The sequence below is a fragment of the Megascapheus bottae genome, unplaced genomic scaffold, assembly GCF_031878675.1.
Source record: "Megascapheus bottae isolate mThoBot1 unplaced genomic scaffold, mThoBot2.hap1 HAP1_SCAFFOLD_309, whole genome shotgun sequence".
Lineage (NCBI taxonomy): Eukaryota > Metazoa > Chordata > Mammalia > Rodentia > Geomyidae > Megascapheus > Megascapheus bottae.
Genome location: NW_028327372.1, coordinates 3,442 through 30,874, shown reverse-complemented (window position 1 = coordinate 30,874; position 27,433 = coordinate 3,442). Strand labels below are relative to the sequence as shown.

General features: G+C 47.4%; 1 protein-coding gene and 1 pseudogene across 1 annotated transcript; one reads left to right on the top strand and one right to left on the bottom strand.

The window, feature by feature from the left end:
- The window catches only part of LOC150040010 (piezo-type mechanosensitive ion channel component 2-like), an 87,848-nt pseudogene extending 83,316 nt beyond the window's left edge, over positions 1–4,532 (top strand).
- Positions 4,533–21,739: 17,207 nt separating this feature from the next.
- Positions 21,740–26,309, bottom strand: LOC150040009 (ral guanine nucleotide dissociation stimulator-like). The gene is made up of 8 exons (XM_090327455.1): positions 26,184–26,309; positions 25,805–25,998; positions 25,192–25,251; positions 24,270–24,463; positions 23,803–24,006; positions 23,031–23,557; positions 22,148–22,363; positions 21,740–21,874 (listed from the first exon to the last, which is right to left on the bottom strand). Exons 1-8 carry the CDS (start codon positions 26,307–26,309, stop codon positions 21,740–21,742), a joined length of 1,656 nt encoding a protein of 551 aa, XP_090183581.1.
- Positions 26,310–27,433: the final 1,124 nt, after the last annotated feature.

Genomic DNA, 27,433 nt, shown 5'->3' with positions numbered 1-27,433 from the left:
TGGAGGCCCTTGTTCAACATTTCCCCTCATGGCTAGCACTGTACTTCTTGAGCCACACCTCCAGTCTAGTTTTTTGGTTTTGGGAGTGGGGGGTTTGCCAGTCCTGGACTTGAGCTCAGGGCCTGAGCACTGTTGTTGGACTTTCTCAAGGCTAGAGCTCTACAAATTGAGCCACTGCATCACTTCTGGTTTTTTTCTATGTATATGGTACCGAGGAATCGAAACCAGGTCTTTGTGCATGCTAGGTAAGCACTCTAACACTAGGCCAAACTCCCTGCCCTAGTTTTGCGTTTTGTTTGGTTGGTTGGTTTTATTTGCTGGTTAATTAGAGATAAGAGTATCAGGAACTTTTCTGCCCTGGATGGCTTCAAATCGTGATCCGCAGATCTGAGCCTCCTGAGAAGTGAGGATTATAAGCAGAGCCTCTAGCACCAGCTTCAGGAATGCCATTTAAAAGTCTTTCTATCCTCTATGCAGGGAAGGCTGACTTCAAGACGCTGGTTTTAAGTATTCAGGAATTTAAAATTTCTTTTCCATACATAATGCCTTAAAAACATTCAATTTAGTCTGCAGGATGTGTGACCCACACTCACAAACAAAACACACAACTTTTCAGGATACTTTTTTTTTCTTTTTGCCAGTCCTGGGGCTTGAACTCAGGGCCTCAGCACTGTGCTTGAGATTTTTTTATGCTCAAAGCTAGCACTCTACCTCTTGAGTCATGCTCCACTTCTGGCTTTTGTGACAGTTAAACAGAGACAAGTGTCTCATGGACTTTTCTGCCCAGGCTGGCTTCTACCCATAACCCTCAGCTCTGAGACTCCTGAGTGGCTAAGATTACAGGTGTGAGCCCCCCTTCAGGATTCTTTGGCAGCACTCTGTGGACCAGAGGACATGTTGTAAGCTTGACACAGCGTCACTCCACTTCTCAACTTTGCTCTAAGGTTGGGACAAGGTTGCCATCCCCATGTCAGTGTAAGTAGAAAAGAATCAGTCCTGTGAACTCTCACTGCACCTCTCCCAGCATGTGTGCCCAGGCCTCTTGGAATCCTTCTCTTGCAGAGATACCCTCAGCCCCGGGGCCAGAAGAAGAAGAAAGTGGTAAAATATGGCATGGGCGGTATGATCATTGTCTTGCTCATCTGCATTGTCTGGTTCCCGCTGCTCTTCATGTCCTTGATTAAATCTGTCGCTGGAGTTATTAACCAGCCTCTGGATGTCTCGGTTACCATCACCCTGGGAGGATATCAGGTAACCTAGGTCTAACCTACCTTCCAGAGCCTTTCTTAAGGCTGCATTCTCTCAGCAACACCTTCAAGAATAGTTAGCGATGGCTGGCAGTTCCAATATCCTGTCCTGGTATTGACTATTTAGCCAACACTGTGTGAAGTTCATGCAAGAGATGGAGAAAAAAAAAATCAGTTCATTGCCTCGCATGCATAAGGCCTTGGATTTGAACCCTAGTACCACCAGCCATCTGGTTTGAACACACAAACAATCGCTGCATAAACATTATATCTGGCCCTTGCAAGATGGCTCTGATTTTTAATTCCAAATATTCAGTAGGTGGAAGAGAGTGACTTGAGCTAGGTACTGTGGCTCACAACTTAGCAACTGAAGAGGCTGAGCTCTGAAGATCATAGTTGGAAGCCAGGGTGGGCAGGAAGTGAGAAACTATGAAACTATCTCCAATTAACCACTAAAAAGCTAGAAGTGGAGCTGTAGCTCAAGTGGTCACGTAACAGCCTCAAGCAAAAAAGCTAAGGAACCTTGTCTATACCCTTCGACCAATATATTCTTTCTCTCTCACCCCTCCCTCCTCTTTCTCTCTGTCTCCCCTCTTTCTCCCTCTCCCCCTCTCCTTCCCCACCCCCTCACACACACACACACACACACAGAGTGGTTTGATGCCAGTCTGGGAAGTTAGCAAGATCCCCCATCTCAATAAATAAGATGAGTGTGGTGGCAGGTGTTTGTAATCCTAGCTAGGCAAGAGGCATAGGAAAGGAGGATCCTGGTCTGAGGCCATTCCTGGGCAAAAATGCAAAACCCTATCAAAAACATCAGCTAGAGCAAACAAAGCTGGGGAGTATCCTTCAAGTGGCCCCAGGTTAAACCCCAGACTACCAAGAGAAAGACACAGAGAATGATCTCTGAGGCCAGCTACCTCAGGATGCTAGATGGTTGTACTGTGCAAATATATTTCTTCTAACATAGGGGACAGAGAAGTGTCAGCAATGCTTATAGCCTGTGTGCCTTTGTTTTCCAGCCTATTTTCACAATGAGTGCTCAGCAAAGCCAACTGAAAGTGATGGACCAGCAAAAGTTTAATAAATTCATAAGAGCTTTCTCTAAGGACACCGTAAGTAAATACTTGCAGTAGATCTCTGAGAAGACCTTGCTTTACGTGAGCCCAGGACTTTAAATTGCTTAATACTTTGCCATGGCTTGTTATCAGGCATAAATGGTGATAGACATAATTTAAATTAACAATAGTTTAATGTGAGTTCAATAGCTTTTAAGCCTTTTTTTAACTTTTAAGCTACAGTAGATATGGCTCTTTGGCATGTCTATTATGCTGAGAATCTATCCTCAGAAAATAATTCAAATTAGGAGAAAGCACATGTCTGTTATTTGCTTAATAACAGAGATAGTTGGGTTTGAGGGTTGGTGGATGGGTGAGATCATGAGCATTCTATTAGTTTATCACTGGTCCTCTTCCCTGGACATGGCGGGAGAAAGAGCTTCCATTCTTTGCTCTATTTACATACTCATGAAGACTTTCTAGTCAACTTCTTTTGTAAAAGGTTGAACCAGGTGCCGGGATGTTCACACTTATAATCATAGCTATTCAAAAGGCTAAAATTTGAGAATTGTGGTTCAAAACCAGCTCACAGGCAGGAAAGCCTGTGACACTCTTTTTTTTTTTCTTTGCGGGGCTTGAACTGAGAGCCTGGGCACTGTCCCTCAGCTCTTCAGCTCAAGCCTACTGCCCTACCCCTTGAGCCACAAGCCACTTCCAGGTTTCCGGTGGTTAATTGGAGATAAGAGTCTCATGGACTTTAGTGCCTGGCATAGCTTTCAACCACAATCCTCAGATCTCAGCCTCCTGAGTAGCTAGGATTACAGGCATGTGCCACCACGTCCAGTTGTCTGAGAGGCTCTAATCTCTGGCTAACCACCAAAAAAAGACAGAAGTGGAGCTATGGCTCAAGTGATAGAGTGCTAGCCTGGGTACTACAACACCCAGTAGCACGCCCAGGACCAAAATAAAAAGAAATCATCAGTGGCTAGGAGTTTGGCCTAGTGGTAAGAGTGCTTGCCTAGCATGCTCGAAGACCCGGGTTGGATTTCTCAGCACCCCACATACATAGAAAAAGCCACAAGTGGTGCTGTGGCTCAAGTGGTAGAGTGCTAGCCTTGAGAAAGCCCAAGGACAATGCTCAGGCCCTGGGCTCAAGCCACAGGACTGGCAAAAAAAAATCATCATCATCACAAAGCCTATGACAGCTACCCAGACTAAAACAAACTGAAAGTGTGGCCTAGTGGCAGAGTGCTTGCCTACCATGCATGAAGCCCTGGGTTGGATTCCTTGGTACCACATACACAGAAAAAGGCAGAAGTGGTGCTGTGGCTTAAGTGGCAGAGTGCTAGGATTACAGGAGTGAGTCACTGGCATCATGAAAATGAGTTCTGTAAGTCATGTTTAGGCCCGGGCATTGGTGGCTCAGGTCTGCAATCCTAGCTACTCTGAGGCAGCCAGGGTAGACAAATTCTTATCTCCAGTTAAATTGTATAAAATTACCATCATCATACTACACCCTATCAAAACGAATTTTGGAACTAGTAAAAGACAGCCAAGATGTTCTAGGTGAAAATCTTGAAAACTATCTCTGACTTCATAAATTTCTGTCTAAGAAGAGAAGAGACACAATGACAGTAATAAAAAAAAAAACCCTATCTGGATATCCATTATTGCTTAACTGGAGCATTTCTGTGGGGGTACATCACTGGGGTTCAGCCAGCTGATTGACAGCTGCCATCCCTGAGAGCAAAATGGGACGTAGCATCTGTGTATCATAAATAATCCTTTCCTATCAAGAAATCTCTGTGCTATCACAGGGAGGAGTAATTGTTTTCTTTATAAGCATTATGTTTCTAATTAATTTATGCATGTGCATTTGTGCACATACAGGGCGCTATGCAATTTCTGGAGAATTATGAAAAAGAAGACATAACGGTAGCAGAATTGGAAGGAAACTCCAATTCTTTGTGGACCATCAGCCCTCCCAGTAAGCAGAAAATGATACAAGAGCTCATGGACCCCAATAGTAGCTTCTCTGTTGTTGTTTCATGGAGTATTCAGAGGTAGTTACTGCATTTCCGTGCATCATTCCCCAGCCCCATCTAGGATTATGGACTTTCAGCTAACTTCCTAAAAAAAAAATTCTGGATTTCCTCACCTAGGGGAGGGGCTCTGAATCATGAGAAAGTTTCTTTCCCACAAAGCTCTTCCCTATGTGTCTGTGTCCTGGCAGAAATCTTTCTCTATGCATCTGGGTGGGGAGTTCCCAAGATATACTGTAGTGGATAAGCGGGTCAAGGCATTGAGGAGTCCAGTCTCTATAGCCCTTCCCACTGAGGCTTCTGGAATCGTGTGTGAAGGAGCTCAGTATGTTGGAATGTAGAGGTAGATACATCTTTTCCTTTCTTGATTTGTGTGGGTGTCTCTATCGGAGCGACTACTTCACTTGCGGGGTTTCATGGTTGAGTGTCAAGGTTAGGGCTCGCAGTTATGTCCAGCTGAGATTTCAGGACTTAGTGAGCAGTGCCTGGCCTCCCTTGTCAAGAAAACCCCCAGCCACCTTCAGTTCCCCTGTCTAGTCCTTCTCTGTGTTTGTATGGCGGTGAGCAGCATCTGCTCTAGGGAGAACAGAGAGACCCAGTTCCTTCAGGTAGACATCCTGGCTCTGAATGTTAAGATCCAAACCAAGTGTGTGCTATGTCTGTTTGGCTCTAAGGACAGCTCTGAAATATCCCATGGCAGAGCAACTCACTCCTGAGCAGTGCAGCTGACTTACATACCAGGTACTCAAGAGCCTGAGATCGGAGGATCCCAGTTCATTCCACAGACACTGAGTCTATGAATTACAATCAACTCCAAACGTGGAGTGGGCTTGGGACTGAAAATGAAGAGCACTGAGTATTAAAAACGGTGGACAACAGCCATGCCCTGAGTTCAAGATCCAGAATGGAGAGAAAAAATAAAGGGAAAGCATTTCTTTTTGGAACTGGATCCCACTTTTGCCTTCTTAGCCCTGTTCTTTCTGACCCCTTTCTCTCTACCTGAAAGAGTAGCACTTTGGTCCGGAAGTAAGAGCACGAAGGAGAAACGATCTCTGACAATTTCTCGTAAATCTGCATGCTGTCTCTGTAGGAGGGACAGAGAGAAGTGACAAATGGGAAAGTGAGAGAGAAGGGAGACAGGCTTGGTTTTGTTTTAGAGCCAGGCCTGCAAGTTGCCTGAACAGGAGGTTTTCAAATGATTGTATGAAGCTCCCAAGGACCCAGGAGCTGGAAGCAATTTCTTCTTCATGTCCCAGTGGAGTCCAGCCCAGTTGTATGAGACAACTGTGCTTGGATTTCCTTTGGACAGAAATGTAGAATTACCACAGAAATCCTGGACAGCTCCTCTGGGTCTCTGTCCAGCTTCAGTGAGACAATGCACTGAACATTTGCCGGTGCATGAACAGGCATAATGCAGGCACTGTCCCTGTTTTCCTGGCTAGCAGCCCAGGTCATACAGGCTTGGCTCTGGGGCTGGTGGTGAAGCTGGCTAGTCCCTGTGTGTGCACAGCTTCTGTGGAGAGAAGGACCCACCTGGAGACCTCTTGCCATGTGCTGTCCAGGCGCTGGATGGCTCTGCTGTGCAGAGCAGAGAGGATGGCATGGAGGGAGGAGAAGTTCCTGAGGACTCTGCATTCCTACATGTGGGGAGCCAAAGCGGCCGCCACCGTTCAAAACCGTTATATAACCTCATCAGTTATATATAACCGTTATATAACAGCCACGGTCTGACCAATTCCGAGCATTAAAGTTGCCTTGGCAACAGGGCAGCCAATGAGAAAGAGCCCAGTGTCCCTTAGGGCTATAAAAACCGCTGCTTTCGCTGCCCAGGGCCCCTCCGCTTCAGCTCTCCCCTCAAGCAAGTTGCTCTTCAATAAAGCGTGATACAAGAAGGATCCTCATGTGGTGGTCGTTCTTCCCTGCTGGACAGGGGCGTCGATCCCCGCACCTGCATGGGAAGGGTGTGTGAGCCTTGCATGCTACTGCTGCCACCTGATGCCTTGCTGGCTGGGCTAAGCCAGGGTCAGTACAAGGATTCTGGGGAGCTGCTTACAGGGCTTCAGAGGGGAGAGAGGGCTGACCAGGCCTGGGTGAAGTTGCCCCTGAGTCGTGAGTATGAGGAAGGAGTGAGCACCATTGCATGTGTGGTATGTGGGAGTCCAGACAAGATGGCCCTGGGCAGGAGGGCCTGGAGTCCACACAGGGCTCTGAGCACATTGGAACATCTCAGAACATAAGACCCTGAAGGGAGAGTCTCTAGGCAGCAGCTGTGTCTTACCTTGGCCACTGAGATCCAGTGCTCTAGCACCCTTGCCCTGGAGCAGGGCTGCATGCTGTGGTCCCCTACGCAGGTGGTGAGCACGCAGGAGAACACCTGGTCAAACTGTGTGAAGGTGGCCCAGATGGTGGGGGCCAAGTTCTCCATGTCGTGTCTGTCCTTCTGGGAAATGGCAGAATGCAGGCAGTGGTGGGGCACCACCTTCAGGAACAGCTCCTGCCAAAGGAAGGAGTGTCTCATTGCCTGGCACACAGCATAGTGCCCAGCCCCAGATTGGGTCCCGTAGTTGGGCTGAGAACTCTGGCTGTGTAGGGGTCTCTGAGGCTTGGGCATGGGTTTGTAGGGATGTCATGCCACTTCGCAACCCTGGAGGCCACCTGAGTGTCCCTACCTCATGTCAGGGTCTGCTGTGCAATGTGACTCTTCCTCCTTGGCCTAGGCCGAATTTCTGCCCTCCCCAAGTCACCCCATGCCTGTCCTTTGGTTCATATCCACTGATGCTGCTTCTGTAGCACTTTCTGTTTTCTGCACTAGGCTCTGGCACACACACCAGAATCCTCATGATTGCTTGAGCTCATGTGGTCCCTGCCAAGTGCCGAGGAGCTGCGATTCTGGCTGCACCTCTCCACGCATAGCTCCTGGGACACAGAGGTGTCATATACACTTTAGTGTCTGCATTTAAAGAGTGTTGCTAGGAAGCGTGAACCAAAGTGAAGCTCAGGCTGGATGAAAGCTTGGGCTCTAGGGGAAGGAGAAGGATGAGAAAGCAGCCATGCAGAGAAGGAAGCCCGGTCCACCCTGTGCTGCCCAGGGCCTCACCGAGTCCATCCTGGTGAGCTGCTCAGCCACCAACAGGGGAGGGAAATCTAAGACCTCATTCTTCTCCTTGTTCAGTCCCTCCCCTGTGCTCCCTGAAGAAGGACAGGAAGATCCTGTGAGGAAAGCATGCCGGGTCCTATTTTGATTCTCCATAAATTAAGGGATCCCACCCAAGCTGTGGGCCAGGTTGGTGGTTCCCAGGATATGGATTCCAGGGTCCCTTGGGAGTCTACCATGAGGCCAAGTTTCAAACTGGCTCCCAGTCAGCAGAGCAAAGGAGGCTGGTACTGCATGTGACATAGCCTCAGAGTCCCGGGAACACATGGCTGCCACCCACACCTGATGCTGCTGCTCCCATCTCATGGTACAGTAGAGTCAAGGCTGACTTTGGGTGTTGGTCTAACCCTGGTAATGTTCCTGCAATTAGGCTGCACGCCAGAGCTTGGGGCTCAATGCTGCCCTCTTAGACAAACACTGGGCTAATGCTAGAGCTGCAGGAGAAGACAAGGCCCTCTCCATGAGGATTTGTCCTGAGTGTTTGAAAAGAGAATAAAGACCCTCTTCCCTTTGACTTCCCAACCTGGATCCCTCTACCCATCCTCATTTTCAACTTCTCTGCACAGTCTCTATGTTCCAGCGTGTTTCTTCTTCCTGGCACAAGGCCTTTATTAGAGCCTTCTCCACCCTCTGATGGTCCACATTCTTCCCGCCTCTTTCCTCTGCCTTCCCACCCAGTTTCCACACCATCAGGCTGTGTCTGGCTGGGCTCTCTGGCCTCCATCTGAGCCAGGAGCAGTTGTGCACGGTTCTCCACATATGATCCAGTCATGTGCCTCTTCAGGTGAGCCAGCAACTGCTTGAGGCAGGCAAAGTGTGCAGGCTGGCAGAAGTCCTCCCAGTACTCGTCCAGCCACAGGTCCAGGATAGAAGAGAGGGCACTAGGGGCAGATGGGGGGCAGCAGAGTCAGAAACCTGGCCAGCGGCTACCCCAGACACTCTCAGCACTCATTTGAAACATGGACATCAGTATCTCCCCAAGCCAAGCTTCTTTGGTGGTGGAGGTAGTGACAGTGCTCAGGAACCAAGGAAGGATTGAAGGGAATTCCAGGGAGCGAGCCCCCAATCATGGGAGGAGCAATTTTCCCCGCTCCAGGGAGCTCCCCATACTCCTGCAGCTCTCTAGTCCCTCCCCACTGCATGGAGTCTCCGTGGGGTCTGTTGTATGCCTGGCATGAACTGGCTGCTGGTGCACATCCACTGGTGACTCTGCTGCCTCCGTTCCAAGAGCCACACGTGGGCTATCTCCCCACCTCACTGTTCTCTTGGTGACCCAGCCAGGCCTTCTACTCCTCCAGCCTTCCTAGGGTCAGCAGAAGTCCTAAAACATGACATCAATGCTCTAATCCTGTTTGCGAGGCCATGGTGAGGGCAGGCAAGGCTGGGCATCAGGGACTGTGGAGAGGATGGGTTGGCACAGGGCTCAGCTCTCCCAACAGCACTGTCGGTCATGGGTCAACCTCCTCCTGCATACATATGCCACACTTCAACCCTGTGGTGAGGACGTCAAGATCTCTGGGATCCTGAGCTCGCCCACCACGCTACACTCAAACCTGGCTCCACTGTGCACACAGATGCCCTCCTTTGAGAGCAAAGTCCACTCACTTTCTGAGTTTGTCCTGTGGCATGCCATCCTGGCTGGAGAAAGGCAGGATTTCATCCTGTGTAGAGGAGTCCTTGAAGGCCTCACCTCTACTGAACCTGTGGAGGAATTGCACAGTTACTGGCTGTCTCTTCCTGTGTTTTATCCGGCTTGCAACAGTGCGGCTTATTTGTGCTTTCTCCCTACAAACATGTCCAGACCCGGAGGGGCTTCAACCTATGTGCAATGGAAAGGGACAAGCCTTTTCTCCCTTGAGAATCCTGTGGGCCGAGGGTCTCTCACTCTGCCTTCAGCTATCCCTGCTCTATGTGTCGTTGAGGAATCATTCTCCAAACAGGGAAAGTCTGCTTTGTCTGAGGGCTCAGAGCTTGGAGGCAGAAAGCTGTGTCCTGAGGAAGAAGGTCACAGGACTGAGCCTACACTACCGGGGAGCACACAAGGCATTTCCCATGGCCCTGGCATAACCTAAGATGCTTCTCTGCCCACCCCCACTCCACAGGATCAGAGTAGCCCTGAGAGTTGTGCAGGTCATTCCCAGGGTCCCATGGAGAAAAAGAGTCCACTGCCCTTGCAGTTGGTACTCACGTTTGGAAGAGCAGGTCCAGGACGTGTTCGGTGCTGGTGAATTTTCGGTAAGTGGAGAGGAAGGTGGGGATGAAGAAGTGTTCCCCGGTCAGCTGGGCAGGCACCAAGTGTTCCACCAGCTGCTCCAGGGTGCCTGCCCTGCAGCCCTCGTCCTGGCTTGGAGCTTCATCCTGGAGTGGGACCAGGGGAATAGTTTAAGCTGAAACTAGGGAACCAAAGAGGACTGTGACATACAGTCTAGGGAATTACATTAAAATGAGTTCCTATTCTCTCTATGTATGTCTTGCTGTCTTTGTCTCTGTATCTCTCTCCCTGACTCTCTCGGTCTCTCTGTCTTACTCTCTTGTAACTCTCTGTCAGTCCTTCTGGCTCCATGTCTTTCTGTCTGTCTGTATGCCTCTCTCTGTGTCTGTGTCTGTCTTTCTGTCTGCCTCGCCCCCCCATCTCTCACATACACACACACACACACACAGACACACAGACACACACACACACACACACACACACACACACACACACACACATACAAATGAGCTGGTAATGACTGGAGACTTAGATGTGGTGGGCTTTCCAGCCACTTACTGGCCTGGGCCTCCATGTCACCTGTGGGGTCCAATGACCCAGAAGTTTTCACTGCCAGGACTGGCCTTGTTTGCACACACGTGTGCCAGGCACCCTCTGCGCTCTTCCATGGGGCCTGAGACTCTCCCATTTGAGGAAAAACTGGCAAACATCTCCTGAACGTCTGCTAGCCACACAAGTGAGTTGTGGGGGGTTTGTGTTGACTGTGGGTGCTGGGATACCAAGGTTCTAAGTTCCATTGTGAAGGCAATGAGGTCATTTGTGGAGGTCCCTTCAATTGACCCCTTCCTTCTGACACACCCTCTCCAAAGGTCCCCTTCTCTATCCTTGTGCTGGCTCCGAGCAGGACATAGCTGTCCAGTGTTACCCCAGCACCTCAATTCTATGGTCCCGGGGTAGATCTGTGTGGAGTAGACACCACCATGGAGGAGACACAATTGGGTTCTTAGCCTCACGGGACCCAACCTTAAACCCCTTTTCTCTCAAGTCCCACTCTGCTCCTCACTTGTCTTCTAAGACACGAAAGGGAAACCTTAAGATGAAGATTCCTGAGAGATTCTATGGATTCCCCAGTGGTCAGGCTTCAGGGTCAAGTCTCACCAGTTGCCATGCTGCAAGTAGAAAATCACGGAGGCTCAGGCCAAGGTGCTCTGTCCCTGATACACAGTTGTTGTCTAGACAGGGCACAACCCCTTCCTTACTGGGACCGGAGGATTGACACCTGGGTAGAGCTTGGCTGAGTGTGGTCTCAAGGGAAGTGTGACTTCCTCATTTTGTGGCAGTCAGCAGTGGGTTTGGGGAACACTGTATTTCAGTATGGACCTGTGCGGCCACTTCCTGGTCTGGGAAGTGTGTTGTGTCATGTCTCTCCAGCCACAGGGACCTCTTTTCTAACCTGCTCCTGGACACACGTGTGCTTCTGCTGTCTTCCTGGTGTCTTCATCGCTCCCCCCACATTCTCCCACTTATTCCTAGAGAGTTTGGCAGGGGCCTGAGAGGCTGAATGGACATCTGCCCTCAGGAGTGAGGTGGAGGACTGGACCCCTCCTTCCTCCAGCTTGCAGAGGACCCCATGCAGCCCGCAGGCTCTCCCAGCTGCGGTCACATAGCTTGCATCCCATGAGCACCTGGGTATTGTCAAGGTCTCCAACCTTGTCCTTCCTGTCTTTAGGAATTTGTACTCAGGACCTGGATCTTGTTCTAGAGCTCTTTTTGCCTAAAGCTAGAGTACTACAGCTTTAAGCCCCAGTGGCTATGTGTGAGGAACATTTCATGGGGACTTTTCTACACAGGCACCGTGATCCTCTGATCTCAGCCTCCCACCAGCACCAACCAGGCTCTCACTGTGATTTTTATCCCTATGTAAAGAAGTTACATTATTTTCACAGATGTGTAGAATGGTTACAGTTACATAGGATATGTATTGAGTTCTTTTCCTTTGGTCCAGTGTCATTCCTTCCGCAAACTATCAGTTTCCTTCTTCTGCTTCTACATGTGACTTGTCTAGATTTCTTTCAGTACAATGTCTATTGAACATCAGTGATGAACATTTTCACACTTTTGTCCTGAGTTCTATGTTCCTACCCAAGATAGACTCAAAACAAGTGTACAGAAAGAAATAAGAAAACAGAATCAGCAAAACCCCACAAGAAAAAAATGTTTTTCTATACAGTGTCGTTCATAGAGATATGTTTCTGAGTACGTATATATACCTGTCTATTTATATTTATATATATATGGCAAACAGATTAGTATATGGGGTAATTTTTTTGTCAGATGTTTCAGCCTGGTCTTCACAGATGATTTAGTTGGGTTAACATTTACTTTGCTGAGAGTAGATTGTTAACATCTATTGTTGAACGGATCCATTGTCTTTGGGTAGCCTCAGGACACTGTTTTAAAGTATAATAGTTGATTCATTGGTTTGTGCATCAATATTTACCTCTTCTTGAGTGTTTTCCCCTTAGATCATTCCCTTCATTAATATGCAGTGTCCTTCATTATCTCTTTCTACTGATTTGAATCAGAAGTCTATTTTATGGTGTAACCTCATAGAAACCCCACATTCAGCCAGATATGAGGAATGATGTGCATGTTTGGTATTCTTTTAGGCTATTTGTGTATCCTAACAGTGGATCATTGTTGGAGAATGTTCTGTGTGCAGCTTCTTGAATGTGAGTTTCATGGTCATCTGGTGACATACTCCTTTGAGGCCTATTAGCCCCATTGGCATTATTTGAATTCAGAAATATGTTTGTCCATTTTCTGCAGTGAAATCACTTTTCTAGCAATTATTGGACTGCATAGAAGTCATCATCAGACATGGAACATCTGTCCAAGAATGAAGCTTCTTTAACAGTGGAAGACCTACACACTGAGGAGAGTCATTAGATCTAGGGATGCTGGAACTCTTGACTACATAGAGCAGCTGCTTTCTATCTCCACTATGTTACATCATACCCTTGAGTTTCTTGAGAACACTCACACACACACACACACACACACACACACACACACACACTTATATATACTTATATATTTGTGCATCTCTCTCTTCTATGGCTATATGTAAGTAATTGTCAGAAGCCTAGACTGAATTGCCAAATCTAATTTTGCTTTTCTTTTACCAGTCTGGATATCTTTAAATACATGCTTGGGAGCTGTCCTTAAACTTTACTTTTTCCTATGGCTAGAGCTCTAGCATTTGAGCCACAGGGTCACTGCCTGCTTTTTTGGAGTAGTTATTTGGGGTTTAGTGTTTCCTAGAGATTCTGGCCAAGGCTCTACCTCTTGTTTCTCAGCACCTCTTTGCAGGTTTTCCTGTTTCTGTTGTACTGTGGAGTTGAACCTAGGGATTTGTGCATGCCTGGCAAGCAGTCTACCCCTAGGCCACATTCCCGGCCCTGTGCATTTAAATGGAATACCATGTGTTGTAAGTCCAGTGTATGTTCTCTGCAATTCCAGTGACATTTTCTGAGAGGCTGCAGTCCTGTGTGGGTGGGTGACCACGGGTCTCTTGAACCTCATGCCTATGGGATGACCACCATTCATAAGGAGGATTGGAGCAAGGTACTCCTATCCCATTGAGTGTCCTCCATACTCAATCATGTACTAACGAGGAGTCCACTTATTGAAAAAAGAACAGTGATTAAGGTTTACAGGCTCATGGGGTTGTCTATCTTAAGAATAAGGTCTCGAGTTCAATGCATAACAAAAACAAGCAAACTAACAATCCAAAAATCATCTGTCCTGCCTTGCTTTGATTCATTCCTTTTCTAAGATGAAAGAAACACGCTCATATAATGAATGATTGTTGTCCTTAATGTACTCTGTTATCTCTCATCTCCTTTGCTGTCCCTTGGGTATCTCATATTGTTACAGTATCTCACTTTGTTTTCTGATATATTGAATTTATTTGTATTTGGTTATTTGAAATTTGATAGGGAAAGGGAGAAAACCAAGACGGGGGGGGAGGGTAGTGGGTACCTAGACATGTGAAAGGGTATCAATGTATGTGAATTAATGCACCTTCTATCTGGCAAATATCATGTAACCCTTTTATTAATTACAATAAAAATATAAAAATACGTACTTTGGGTGTCAGGATAAGTAAGTAAATGAATGAATGTATAATAAATAAATTAATTTAAAAAAAAGAAAGTAACAGGCTCAGTGGTAGCGGCTTATGCCTGCACTCTAGCTACTCTGGAGTCTGAGATGTCAAGGAGATTCAAAGGCAGCCTATGGAGGAAATTCTGTGAGAGGTAAAGGTCCAAGTATCCACGTGGTACCATAGGAACGTGTGTCTCATGCGGTATAGTACTAACCTGAGACAGGAAAGCTGAGGGACTCTAGCAAAAAGAACTTAGCCCCTGGCAATGTTTGTGTTCCCTTAGGATGACTTTCACCTGGCCTTCCCTTTTGAGACCAAGCATACTCCTTATGTTTCATCCTGAGTAGTGTGTCATCACATGTTTACACGAGTGTGGATTAGCCAGAGAGTCAACGAATATGAGTACACATCTCTAATTTTTGTTTGTCATTCATTTAGTACGCATGCACATGACTATTGACAAAGCATACTTAACAGCTCTATGCTAAAAGAAAAAGGCACGTGGAATATGCGAACATAGGGTCAGGTGAATTACTTAAAGAATTATTAACCACACATACACACAAGCACAGACACACACACACACATAGGGAGAGGAGAGCCGTTAATGACCAGGAAATTTACATATGTTCAGCTACCCAGACTCTCACTGCCCTGAACCTCCCCATGTCACCTGTTGGGTCCAGTAACAGCATCTCCAGAAGTGTCCACGGCCAGGCCTGGCCTTGTTTGGACAGACGTGGGCCAGGCACCCTCTGTCCTCTTCCATGAGGCCCGAGCCTCTCCCATTTGAGAAAAATCTGGCAAACATCTCCTGAACGTCTGTTAGCCACACAAGTGAGCAGTTGGGGGCTTGTGTTGACTGTGGCTGCCGGGATACCAAGGTTCTAAGTTCCACTGTGAAGGAAGTGAGGTCATCTGTGCAGGGCCCTTCAGTTGAGCCCTTCCTTCTGACACACCCTCCCCAGATGACCCCTTTTCCCACCACTTGCTAGTCCTGAGCATGACCTCATCCATTCAGAGTTTCAGCCACTGTTCAATACTACTCTCCCCAGGTAGCCCTGGGTGCAGCAGCCACACCACCTTAGAGGAGATACAGATGGGCTCTGTGCCTCCTGGTGCCCAGTCCTGTATCCCTTTAACCACAATTTCCAATGTCCTAAGCTGGTGACTTCAAAGAGATAGAACAGGGCAATGGTAAGGAGAGGAGTCATGTAAGATTCTATGGGATGCCCGGTGGACAGGCCTCAGGGCTAAACTCCACCACGTCCCAAGCTGCAAACAGAAAAGCACTGAGGCTCAGCCCAGTATGTTCTGGCCACTGACAGAGTCTCTCAGTCTACAACCACAAGACCGTCCTCACAGGGCCCTGAGATTGAGGCCTGGCTGAATCCTGTCTGTCTGATGGAGTTAGGAAAATTTGATTTCGTCCAAGTGTGTGGCTATCAGCAGTGGGTTAGGGGACACTGTATTTCAGCTTGGAAAGGTGATGTCATTTCCAGGCCCTATGATATTCCTTGACACCTGTCCCTTCATGTCCCCTCATCCACACTGACCTCTGGACTGGGATGCTCCTATTTATGCCTCCAATGGAGCTTGGAAGACAGATATGAAGTGGTTAATGTTTGTGTTCTTTCCTGGTGCCAGTTGTGAGGCTTACATTCTGGTTTTGGGCAATGTCCTTGAGCTTCTTTGCTCCAGGCTGGTACTCTATCACTTCAGCCACTCTTCTACTTTTGACCTTTGAGTGTCAGGAACTTTTCTTCTGGAGACGGCTTGGAACCTCAGTCTCCACATCTCAGCCCCTGAGAAGCTATTAGTACAGTGGTTCCTCATTGGCGCCTGGTTTCTATCATGAATTTTCACTGTTGTGTATCACATCTCCTTTTCCTTTCAACTGCTGGACCCACTGTTGTTGTCGTGACCTTCCTGACAGGCCAATATCTGAAGGTCCTTTCGTGGACTCTATGTCATAGACCTTCGCGTGGCCTGCCGAGGAAAATGCAAGCAGTGATGATGCCATTCCACTCCCTAGGATTCTCCTCTCTGCTGCTTGTCATGAGCCTGGTCAGGTCTGGAATACTTTTCCTCTCTACGTCCATAACGGACCTGATATAGCCCATGAACACATGGCATCAAGTTTTTCCAGTGCTTTCTTAGATGTTTGAACTCAGGTCTATGTTCTTCCACTGGTCCTCAGTACTGGGGTAATTGAGGAGTGAGGGAAGAAATTAGGTCACTGTGAGTGTGTCCTTAAATGGGATATTGGGATGAGGGGGTCTTGTGTCTCTGTTTCTGTCTTTCTCTGTCTCTGTCTCTGTCTCTGTCTCTCTCTATCTGTCACTCTCTCTGTCTCTCTCTCTCTCTTTGTCTGTCTGTCGCTCTCTCTCTCTCTCTGTCTCTCTCTGTCTCTCTGTCTCTCTGTCTCTCTCTCTCTCTCTCTCTTTCTCTTTCTCTCTCTCTCTCTCTCTCTCTCTCTCTCTCTCTCTCTCTCTCTCTCTCTCTCTCTCTCTCTCTCTCTCTCTCTCTCTCTCCTCCCTCCCTCCCTCTCTCCGTATCTCTTCCAGACCCTGTGAGGTACTTAGGCCTCCCCTTTTAATTGTATTCTAATGTCAGGGAGATGGATGGGGGATTACAGTTACATTCTTCACACATTGGGTACATAACTTCTTGAACACTGATTCCCCTTCCTATGTTGTTTTCTCATTTTTCTTCCCGCAACCTCTACTCAATCATTTGTGTTTCCCCATTCCTTGTCTATTTCAATTAAACAAGTAAAGTATATAAAATATACCATAGGCCTCCTCTTCAACTACATGGTGCTATCTTGATGTACTGTGCACAAAGCAATATAGCCAACAGATACATTGACCCGAACCATGAGGCAATATAAACCGTTTTTCCTTTTCAGTGGGTGTTCTCAATTGTTTGGGGACAGGTATCTGACTCTCCAGGTGAAGTGAGTTTTCCATTGAGATGTCTACAGGAGGCCTTCAGGATCCCAATCAGACAAGATCAGAAAAAACAAAGACTAGATACTCTATATTTCAAGCACTGAACATACACACAAGGAATATGAAAATTACAAGAGACAAACTGAAAGAAACATGGGAACATCATTTCAGATTAATAAAGAAAATGATCTCTTAAGAAGTGTTAACAATTTTTACACATGTAGCTCTCATGTTGGTGCATCTAAACTAATGAAGCAAACAGCACTTCATTTGCTAGTGCAGATGGAGTCCAACCTAGTGTTAGTTGGGTGTGGTGATGCCTCAGTCTCCAACAGGCAGGATACCCAGACCACTCCTGGACTCAAAACATGAACCAAGAAACATCAGAATTGAATGGCACTATGAACCAAATGGACTTAATCGACAGATACAGGCTATTTTTTTATTTTTTATTGTGATTAATAGAAGGGTTACATTATATTCACCAGATAGACGGTACATAACTTCACAAACATGGATACCCTTCCTTATGACATGGTCCCCATTTCCCTCCCACTCTCCCCCCGCTTATCTTGACTTCCCTCCTTCCCTATCCAATTAAGCACATATAAAATATATCACATAACAAGGTGAAATATTGTAACAATATGAGATAACCAAGGGATGGCAAAAGAGATGAGAGATAACATAGTACATTAAGGATAACAGTCACTCATTATATGGCTTTTGTTTCCTTCTCCTGGAGGTCCTTGCATTTAGTGTCATACTATTTGGTCTAATGTCTCTAGATTTTGTTCTATGGTAAATCTCTGCTAGGAGAGCCCAAGGTTTCTACTGATTATTACAAATGAGGGAGACTTGGTGTTCCATTGATATAGACTGACTTACTTCAGTGTTGTCCCACCATACCTTATATGATGTAGATTTTTATGCTTTGTTCTTTAGGAAAACGTATTTTTTATTTTATATTTATTTTTATTTCATTGTATAGAGGGGTTACAGTGATATTCGCCAGATGGAAGGTGCTTTACTTCTCACACACTGATATCCTTTCTTATGTTTTTGTCCCCATTTCCCTCCCACACCTCCTCACCTCATTTTTCCCCTCCTATTTCAAAGAAACGAGTAAACATCTTTATAATTCACCAGGTACCAAAGTGGGATAATGTAACAATAAGAGATTAACCAAAGGGCAATAACAAGGCCATGCTGCGCACCTCCAGCTCCTCCTGCAGCCACTTGGTGCTCTTGCAGGGCATGGCTCCAGGGATGCCAGCTGCAGGCCCCGCGCCCGCGCTGGGCTCCGTGCCTGCCTGGCTGTCCCTGACCCCCATGCTCCCCAGAGCCGACATGGGCGCTGCCCTCCACGGGGGACGCGCAGCTGGGTTTTCATGGGAGGCCTGGGGGGGGGGGGGAGGCAGGGCCGGGGCCCGGGGCCGGGTAGGGGGTGGGGAGCTGCTGAGGACGGGGGACGACCCCGGTCCCTGGGTGCCCGACCCCGGTCCCCGGGTGCCCGACCCCGGGTGCCCGGGCCTCAGCGGACGCCCCACCCCGCCCCGCCCCACCCCGAGCCCTCCAGGGAAGAAGCCTGGCTCCAAGCCTGCAGAGCCCTCCCTGCCCCGGCCCCCAGGCCATCCCAACCGCCTGGCCCCTCAGGCCCTCCAAGCACGCCCTGTGGCCCTGTGGCCTGACAGCTTCTTTGTCTTCTTGTGTCCAAGTCAATGCTCTCTGAATGTTCTGTGTGGTGGTGCATCATGCATGAACCTTTGCTCAGGGTTGTCATTGGTGAAGTGGTTTCACACAGTAGTCAAAACTTGAGGTGCTGTTGAGTCACTACCATGCCCTGCAAGGGGGCAGAGTTGCAGCCTTTTTTTATATTGCCTGCCTAAATTTGAAGTATTAGAAGAAATTGTGCCATGGGACAAAAATTTATCGAGTTTTGAAAAGTAATACAAACAACAAAACTGCAACACTATTTTTAAAAAGATGACTGAGTTAAAATTATTGAACCATTATCTTACACCTCCTTAAAAAATATTTGAGAACAAGGTACATGCATTATGTGTCACATTACTGGGCAAACTGTTCAAATATTTTTTTTAAACTTCCCTGTATAGAAAAAAAAATCATTAAGGATGTAAAAGCCATGCTTGCCTATTTGCTGTATACATGTAATGAAATTGTAGATAAAGTGTAGTGCATTGAAACAAATGAACAAAAGTAGATACTTTTACTATACAAGGGTGCTGGTGGAGAAAAAAAATATATGTATTTTTGGAAATGTAGCATTTTATACTTTCAAGTGTTATTAAAAAAAGAAAAAAGAACAAAGAAACCCTTTATTTCATTAACTAATTTTTTTGTCAAGAAACAAAAGACCAAAAGAGCCTTTTTGTCTTTCTTTTTTATTTTTTAAGTATTGGAATAAGTCTAAAGAAAAGAAAGTGCCTTATTTTCCTTCCTGGTCATTTAGTCAAGTGTCTTGTAAGATCAGCTCCTCCCTCAGAGTAAAAGTGAATGCATGCTACTCAGTCGCCCAGTATGTGAACGAAGATAGGAGGGAAGGTGAGAGTTGATGCTTTGAATTCTACGATTTGTGCCACGTTACCTGGATGCAAATTTGCCGAATCTGATACTGTGAAAAAAATTCATACCTTTCCTTAGGTTTGACTAGTAAGTTTTAAAATGTCATTCTTTTAAAAATCGTAATTGAGTACTTTGGGTTATTATAGTCTGTACTATTAGCCCAGAGGATTCTAAGAGAAAAATTATGTGAGATCTGCACATCATTTTACAGGCAAAATTAGAGCTTTATTTTCTTCAGAGAAGAGGGGATATCTGGGATTCTTTTTTTTCCTCTTATTAATTGGAGATAATAGTCTACCTAGCAGACTTCGTCACAGAAATGATCCTTTGCCATTTTCATTCTGAAAATGTTTCTAAGTGATCCACATTTAATCAGTCTTTATCTCCTACCAGATAACTTGTCCATCACTTTGCTGGCTTTAGTAGTCACCCCTACACACACATTTTTGCCCTTCCCTGTTTTTTAAACTTTCAAAGAATGTGAAAAACTAGCATCATTGTGCATAGAAATATGGAACTGAATTTCAGTTTGAGCTTCCAGTTTCTTGTGAAGTTCAAACCATTTTGTAGTTGAAGTGATTTGTGTGCAAAGCCTTCATCTAAACACTTGAGTAAATAACCATGAACCGCTCAGTACCAGATGTGGCAAATCTCAAGTGACGGTGGACCCTTAGCTCATCAGCTCGACCCTCTTCTGTACCTTCTCAGCTCCACAGTCAAGGTCAGCAGGAAGCCTAGTGGGCACCTTCAAGGTGACCTCTATCATCTTGTCTCACTTGGAACCATTTTCAGTTTATTTACTATGCGATAGACATTGCTTCGAACTCAGCTAGCTTTGGTTTAATGTGCCACGGCTTTGTCTTTCTGTTACACATATAGTTGTTTTGATTTATTTACAACATATGCTGTGCCATTTTGGTTTTTATTTTGTTTGGTTGGTTAAATAAATTTGCGACACTCAAACACTTGAGGTGATAGTAACAAAATAATACCAGTATTTGATTCAGTTTCACCTCAACTGTGTTATACCTGGACATTTTAGATGTTTATCAAAGGTCTTTTATGGGGAAGAAAGTAAATGTATGAAACAATAAATGTGTGACATTTATGAGTGATGTTGGCTCTGAACAAACTTTTGAAAACTTAGTTGACAAAATTTTGGATCAACTGAAAAAAAGCATGACTTTTGAAATCTCTGAATGCCTTGGTTCTCAGTATTATCATTCTTTATTGAATTTATTTCTTATTAAAGTATGTAGTTTTTAAGACTGTTTCTGACGGTATTATGTAATTTTTTTAGTGTGGGTAGATGGGAGTGTCGCTTGTATGTTACCGTACAGCTGACATGTATTTTTTGTCTATTTTTATTATCTTAGTAATTTCATGCTATGTATGTACCATAACCAACCTATTGCCTATGAGAAACATGTAAGATAATGTATTTACAGCCATTGTTACAAGTTTATAATGTATTTTTCTATCTTGTTTTATATGTATGTTATATAACATTCAAAAAGAATTTTTTTCTTGATTGAGAAAAGGATACAAATGCAAAATCCACAATTTTGATAACTGAAAATTGCCAATTGTTTTGCAGTACTTTATTATATCGGGTGTCTTGTCTTTCTTGGGCTTTTAGTTAGCTAATGAATGAATACATTAGACACTTTTGGGTTTTAGTTGGGATTTTACATAGCTTGCATTTTAATTCTTTGGTTCTTTGCTGTTTCTATTAACCCATAGCATTATTTGAATAAATGTTATAATATCAACCTGCTAAAAAAAAGAGTAAAAAGGAAAGAAAGAGCAGAAAACCAATAGCAACAACGTCCATCAATCCAGTAGAGAGCTGAAGTGGGACACCTTGATGATTTGAGGAGAGCCAGGAGATGGGGTACTGTACATGAGGCCTGGTTTAATGGCTTCTGGGCTGTCTGATCATGAATCAGGTTCAGGTCAGAGGACAAGGTCACAGGAACCTAGAGAGTCCCAAGTTGAAGACACAAGACTGACAGGTCCAGTAACCTACCATCCAGGTCCCTACCCCTGACTCTCAGACATCAGGGAGGCCCATCACCCGGGGGGTGATGCAGTCAGGATGTTGCTCAAGGCTATTGCTCAGCCACCTGAGCCAAAGCACCACATCCGGCTTTTTGAAATGTATGTGGTAGTGAGGAATGGAACCCGTGTCTTCCTACATGCCAGACAAGCACTCTACCACTAAGCCAAACTCCCAGCCCTGCAAAGAGAATTTTTAATAGCCTAAGAAACCTATGTGTAGCACTGGCATGGGACTTGATGCTCTTTCTGCGCTCTTATCTGCTCATTGGCATGTTGCCTTGTATTTTCTGCGCAGCTCTCCATGTTTGCTTCAGGCCTTGCAGGGCATTGCTCTGTAGGGCAGATAAGATGGCACATACGGAGCTGATATTTTTGAGATGGTGGCATTTCTAGAGATGAGGAATGTGTGAGTTGAGCTGTGGAGCAGCCCCCGGGGTCCTGCTTTGATCTTATATCTCCACCTTGATTACTGGAATGAATGCTAGGGAGCCTGAGGAGATGACTCCGTCCTAGTGGAAGCAGAGCAGGAGGGCACATGGCTGGAACCTGGGCCGAGCCTGAGGAGGGGTTTGTGGACTCAGGAAGCAGCTGTGAGTGAGCAGGCAGCCTGCTGGTCGGGATGGGAAAGGGAAGAAGGGTCCCAGGCCCCTCCTGCAGCATACCAAAGCCACCTCCATCCAGTGCTCCAAGACCTCTGCCCTGTCTGCTGCCTCAGCACTGTGGTCCAACAAGGACATTGTAATGCCACAGCTTGCGATTTGATGACAATGTTGTAAAATGGCCAGCATTGTAGGTGCCAGGAGCTCCTGACACTCCTTATCCAGGTTGGAATTCACGTAGCTCAAACAATGATAAAGTCTGAGCTCTTTCAAGAGCCTCTGGAAAGGGAAAACAAATGGTCAGTGGGACTCTGCCTGAGGCCTCCCGAGGCTCTGCCTGGGATGGGAGGCAGGACTAGGCACTGGGTCTCAGGAAGCAGAGCTGCATGTCTAGGTGTATCTCCATGCTCCTTCCTGCACCTCTGAGAGCCCCTGGCCTATGTGTGTCCCTAAGAATAGCATGAGGGCCTAGAGAGGAGGGCAGGGCAGGACCAATTTCATTCTGCCAATCATGAGGTGCCTTGGCCTGCATGTCCCAGGTAGGGCACATTTGCCTTTCTCCACCAGCCCTCCTTTCTGTCTGCAGGCCACAGGCATTTGTTTCCACCCTGTGGCAGATGCTGAGTGCCATGGGATCTCAACAGCCACCAGGCCCCCAGTGAGGGTTAAGAATTCAAAGGCGAGTGGAGAGACCAAGGGAACTGGGCTTCTGTGTGCTTGTCCTTGTTACTCCCTGAGCCATCAGGATCCCTGGACACTCTGTGGTTGCAATTGTCCCTGAAGAAATCAAGATGGTTTGACTTGGTGAACCCAGACCTGGTCCTGGGTTTTGCACCCACAAGGCTGGGATGTGCAGTAGAAATGTTCTCTGCACAGGGAAATGGTGGGTGTGGGCAGTAGAGGGGAGAGGGAAAGACTGCATGCCCAGGGCTGCCAAGCTACTCACCACAGCCATGAGTGAGAACTGTTTGGCCTTCTGGTCAGGCAGCCACTCCAGCAAATGTGCTGTGCTCATGTCCTCATTTAACTTCAAGAAGGAAATCCGGGATGACACCCTGGAGGACACCTGAAAATCCCCCACTGCCAGGCACTCCCAGGGAGCTGGGTCTCTTTCAGGTGCCATGTCTGCCTCTCTAGCCCCCAGGGATTCAGCTGGCTCAAGCTCCACAGCACTCCAGTGGAGAACTGGAGTCCTCAGAGATTGACAGGTCATGGTCGTGATTTTTGCCTTCCTGAGACCTTTGCCGTCCATTTCCAGGGGTACAGATGGCCTGGGGGCTTCATCCTCAATGGGTGGCACAAGTTCCTGAACAGATCGCTCAGGCTCTTCCTCTGCAGCAAGGAGGCAAGCTGCCTCTTCCTCCAGCAAAGGACTCACATCTGATGCAAATCTTCCTTCTTCTGCAGCCTTTACCTCTGGCCCACAGGTCTCTGCCACATTGCTCATGGGAGCCTCTGCTTGATCTGCATCAGCTGCTGGTGTTGGGGCTGATGGGGGATTTGCTTCAGCCTTGCCTTGAGTAGCTGGGTTTCTTCAGTGGACACTGGAACTTCCTCATCATTTCCTGGTTCTAGAGTATTTGGTTTCAGTGGATTAGGTCCTCCAGGCTCAGAGATGGCTGCCAGTGCTCCTAAATCAGAGGGAACAGCTCAGTCTGGGACTACTACCTCCACACTAGTACTTGGGGCAGGTGGAAGGCAGGGAGTCATGAGCTTACCTGCACAAGGCTTCATCTCATCTAAGACAGCTGGTACAGCCAAGTACGAATATGCATCTCTCAGAGTCCTACTCTGGAGCTCGCCAGCAGAGCTTGGAGCTGAAGGGGACTCTGAGGCAGCTCTTAGATCCAGCTCTGGCCAAGATGCTCGGATTCCTTCCTGTGTGGTGGTTGTCTCCAGGGCTTCATGCATGGCATGCAATACTGCAGAATCACCAAGGATTGGAGGTGCAGCCAATATTTTAGGACAAGATCCCCTACAGGATGTCTTCCCCTAAGTCTTCCCTAATGTCAGGAGACCGCTGCCTGCCTGAGAAGCCCCAGTGCTTTGACTCCGCCACAGGAAGTGTTCCAGACTGCTTTCCAAGGCCTCTGGTCTCCTTGGCCCCTTTGCCTATGGCTTCCTTCAATTGGAGATGGCTTAGAATCTCCCAGCTGTTGTCTCCTTCACATCTCCTGCTACTCACCGTCAAGTTCTGGCTGTTTGGAATTCATGAAGTCCAGCTGGGTGAGCAGAAGGCAGGCCTGGTGCTCCTCGATGGAGCTGGGCCTATTCAGGTGGAGGTATGCCACAAGTTGTTGCAGGCAGGACGAGTCCCGTGCTTCCAGGATATCCTCAGGGTTCTCCCTCATCCACCAACCAACGATGAAGGCGAAGGCTCTGGGTGCAGAGGGAGAAGCAGCCGAGTCAGAGGCTGGGCCTCTCCTCCACTCAGATCCTCTCAAGCTCATGTGTGGAGCTGTGGTCATGAGACCGCTCATGTCCAAGTCCCTGGCAAGCCAGGTCACCTGGCTGGGCTGCAGGCAATATGTTCAGGAGGATGAGACTAGACTTAGATCACAATTGTGAACACCACCCTTCTCTTTCCACATGCCCCGCACCTACCTTCATTTGTCCCTGGAAGCCTCCCCAACCTATCCACTCTGGGATGGTCATCCTGTCCCTTGGTCCTTCTCGAGCCCTGCGTGTGCTCATTAAGATAGCCTCTACTCACCTCCATGTCCTTAAGCCCTTTGTGAAGTGTCTTTCCCTGATTTCAACCCACAGGGCACACCCTGATCCTTGAGCCCTCACAGAGTCCTCAGGAAGCCCACTGAATGTCCATGATTGGGAAGTATGGCCTACCCTAGTCTCCCTAGTCCTGATTTTCCCAGGGTAGGCAAAGGTGACTGGGCTGTCTTGGTCCCAGAGCTTCTCTCATCCTCCTCAGGAATAGAGGAACCCACCCCCAGCTCCCTGTGTGGACAGTTTCCTGCAGGTCTCAAGCTCTCCTTCAGAACTCTCAAGTCAGGTGGGTACCATTTCACTTTCCCGAGGCCTCCCGGAAAGCAGCTCCTAATGCCCCCGCTGTGAAAACAGAGTCCCTCCTCTTCCCCCACCACACTCGCTGTTGTAGTTGTCCTTTTGCTCCTGCCTTCTCCCCCTCAAGTTCTTGAAATGAGCGGTACCTGGGGAATAACATGAGGAAGTCACATGCACTGTCCCTGAGTGTGATGGGTGCAGTTCTTGGTGGCTTCTGAGCACAGGATGGAGCTTGGGATGACAAGAATCAGCCTGTTCTTTACACGAGTGGAACCTGATATACCTCTGGACAGAAGGTGAAAAGGCCTTTACCTGCCTCCTACATATCTGAATGGGCATGGGTTCTCTGTGTCCCTCTAGTGCTTCCTAGTGCGATTCAGATAAGTTCAGGACCCTAGAAAGAACATCAATCACCTTGAGAATTTGGAAAAGGTTTTGCTTAAGGTCTCAGACAGTGAGGCCACAATGGAGAGAAGGGGGTGTTGATGAGAGGGGAGCTTCTCCAGGCCCCACTCACAATTCTGCACACCCAGCTGTTGAAGGCATGGACCAGGACAGGCATTTTCACAGCCCGTGCCTCTGGTCCAGCCTCAGGCAGTGTGGGTGTTGTCCCTAGCATGCTACTTCTCAGGATTCAAGCAGATTCATGTCGGGGCACCAACTTGGGCCAGATCCTAGCCATTGGGTCCAGCTGCTTACCTGCTGACCATCAGGGTCCGTATGTGCTGTGTGGTAGTGAAGGTGTGGAAGGTTCCCAGGACTATTGGGCTGAAGGAGGCATCCCGGAAGAGCAGGGCAGGCACCAGGTGCTCTACCAGTTGCTCCACTTTGCCTCCCCGCAGGTATCCTGCCTTGCAGGGATCAGCAAGGCTTGGGGCTAAAATCTCCCCATACTGGGGTGAAGAAGGAGAAGCAATGGGAAAAGGCTCCTGGCCATACAACAGCTTGGGGCACAACCCCTTTCCCTCCCTCACACACACTCATGTACCCACATCCCACCCAGAATGCAGACACTCATGCCACACAGTAGTAGGTGTGTGGACTCCTGTCCTTCCTGCACACATGATCCTCCATACACCTGTGGGATGCAGGGTGGGTTTCTGAGCAGGCCACCAGGCCAAGGCATGACCCATTGTCTCTCAATGAGATCAAACTCTCCAATTTGATTCTGTCTGTGGAATATGGGACAGCAGCAAGAAAACATCCTGGTGCTTCCGAAGTTTGCACACAAATGAGCTGGCTCAGCTGCAGCGCAATATATGAGCTGCTAAGCAGTGCCCCCATTGTTGCCTGGCCCCCCTTTTTTTTGTCCTGTCATCTCTTTAGGTGATGTCACCAACCATGCCCCCCAGAGCCTGAGCCTCACACCTGACCCCTCCAAATGTCCACTGGCTGCTCCCTGGGACCTCTTGCAGGTCAGGAGGAAAACTAGACACAGTCCCCTCCACATACCTTCCCACGGTCCTCTGTCCAGCAAATGTCCTGGTGTTGAGGACATACTTACTGGCTTCCGGCCTGCACAATCAATCATCTCAAATGTGTTTTACACTACTAGTGTTAGTGCTTTGCTTCAGTCCCCCAGTCAATCCACTTTGCAGGGATTCCACTTAGCACCTGCTTGTGAGGGTGAGGATGTCATCCACTGAATAATACCCTGTGTCCTTCCTAGGCTTGTGAACACTGAGAGCTGCTGTCAGCCTTTATACTGCCTCAAGTAGAGATGTGGTCTCTGCATATTCTGTCTTGACAGAGAATAAATTTCGTTCGTATGTGTTGTGACAAAAAGGAGATAGAGAAGCTACTCACATCCATGTCCTGAGACAGGACATGCCACAGGAATCACACACATTGTCCTTTGCCAGAGGCCAATGGCTCACACAATCCTAACTGCTCAGGAAACTGACCTCTGAAGAACATGTTTCTGAGTCAACCTAGACATGAAAGCCTATGAGAGTCTCATCTTCAATTAATCAGCAAGAAGTAGGAAATTTGATTCATGGCCAATGTGTTGGATTAGCAGGCTTGAGCATAAAGATTCAAGACCCATTGTCCTATTCAAGTGGCAGAACCAGCACAGCAAGAAGTACTACATGGGCATGTGTCTGTGATGTCTGCATCACTTCTTGCGCAAGGCAGATGAAGTTGATTCTAGGTAGAAGTGACAAACAGAAATGGAACTCTAAGAAAGATATAAGGTATCCACATGAATCCATTCACTGGTACACTCATAGACACACACACACACACACACACACACACACACACGCACACGCACACACACAGAACTTTGGTAAGGATAGAAGAATAATGAAAATGATGAGAAGGTAA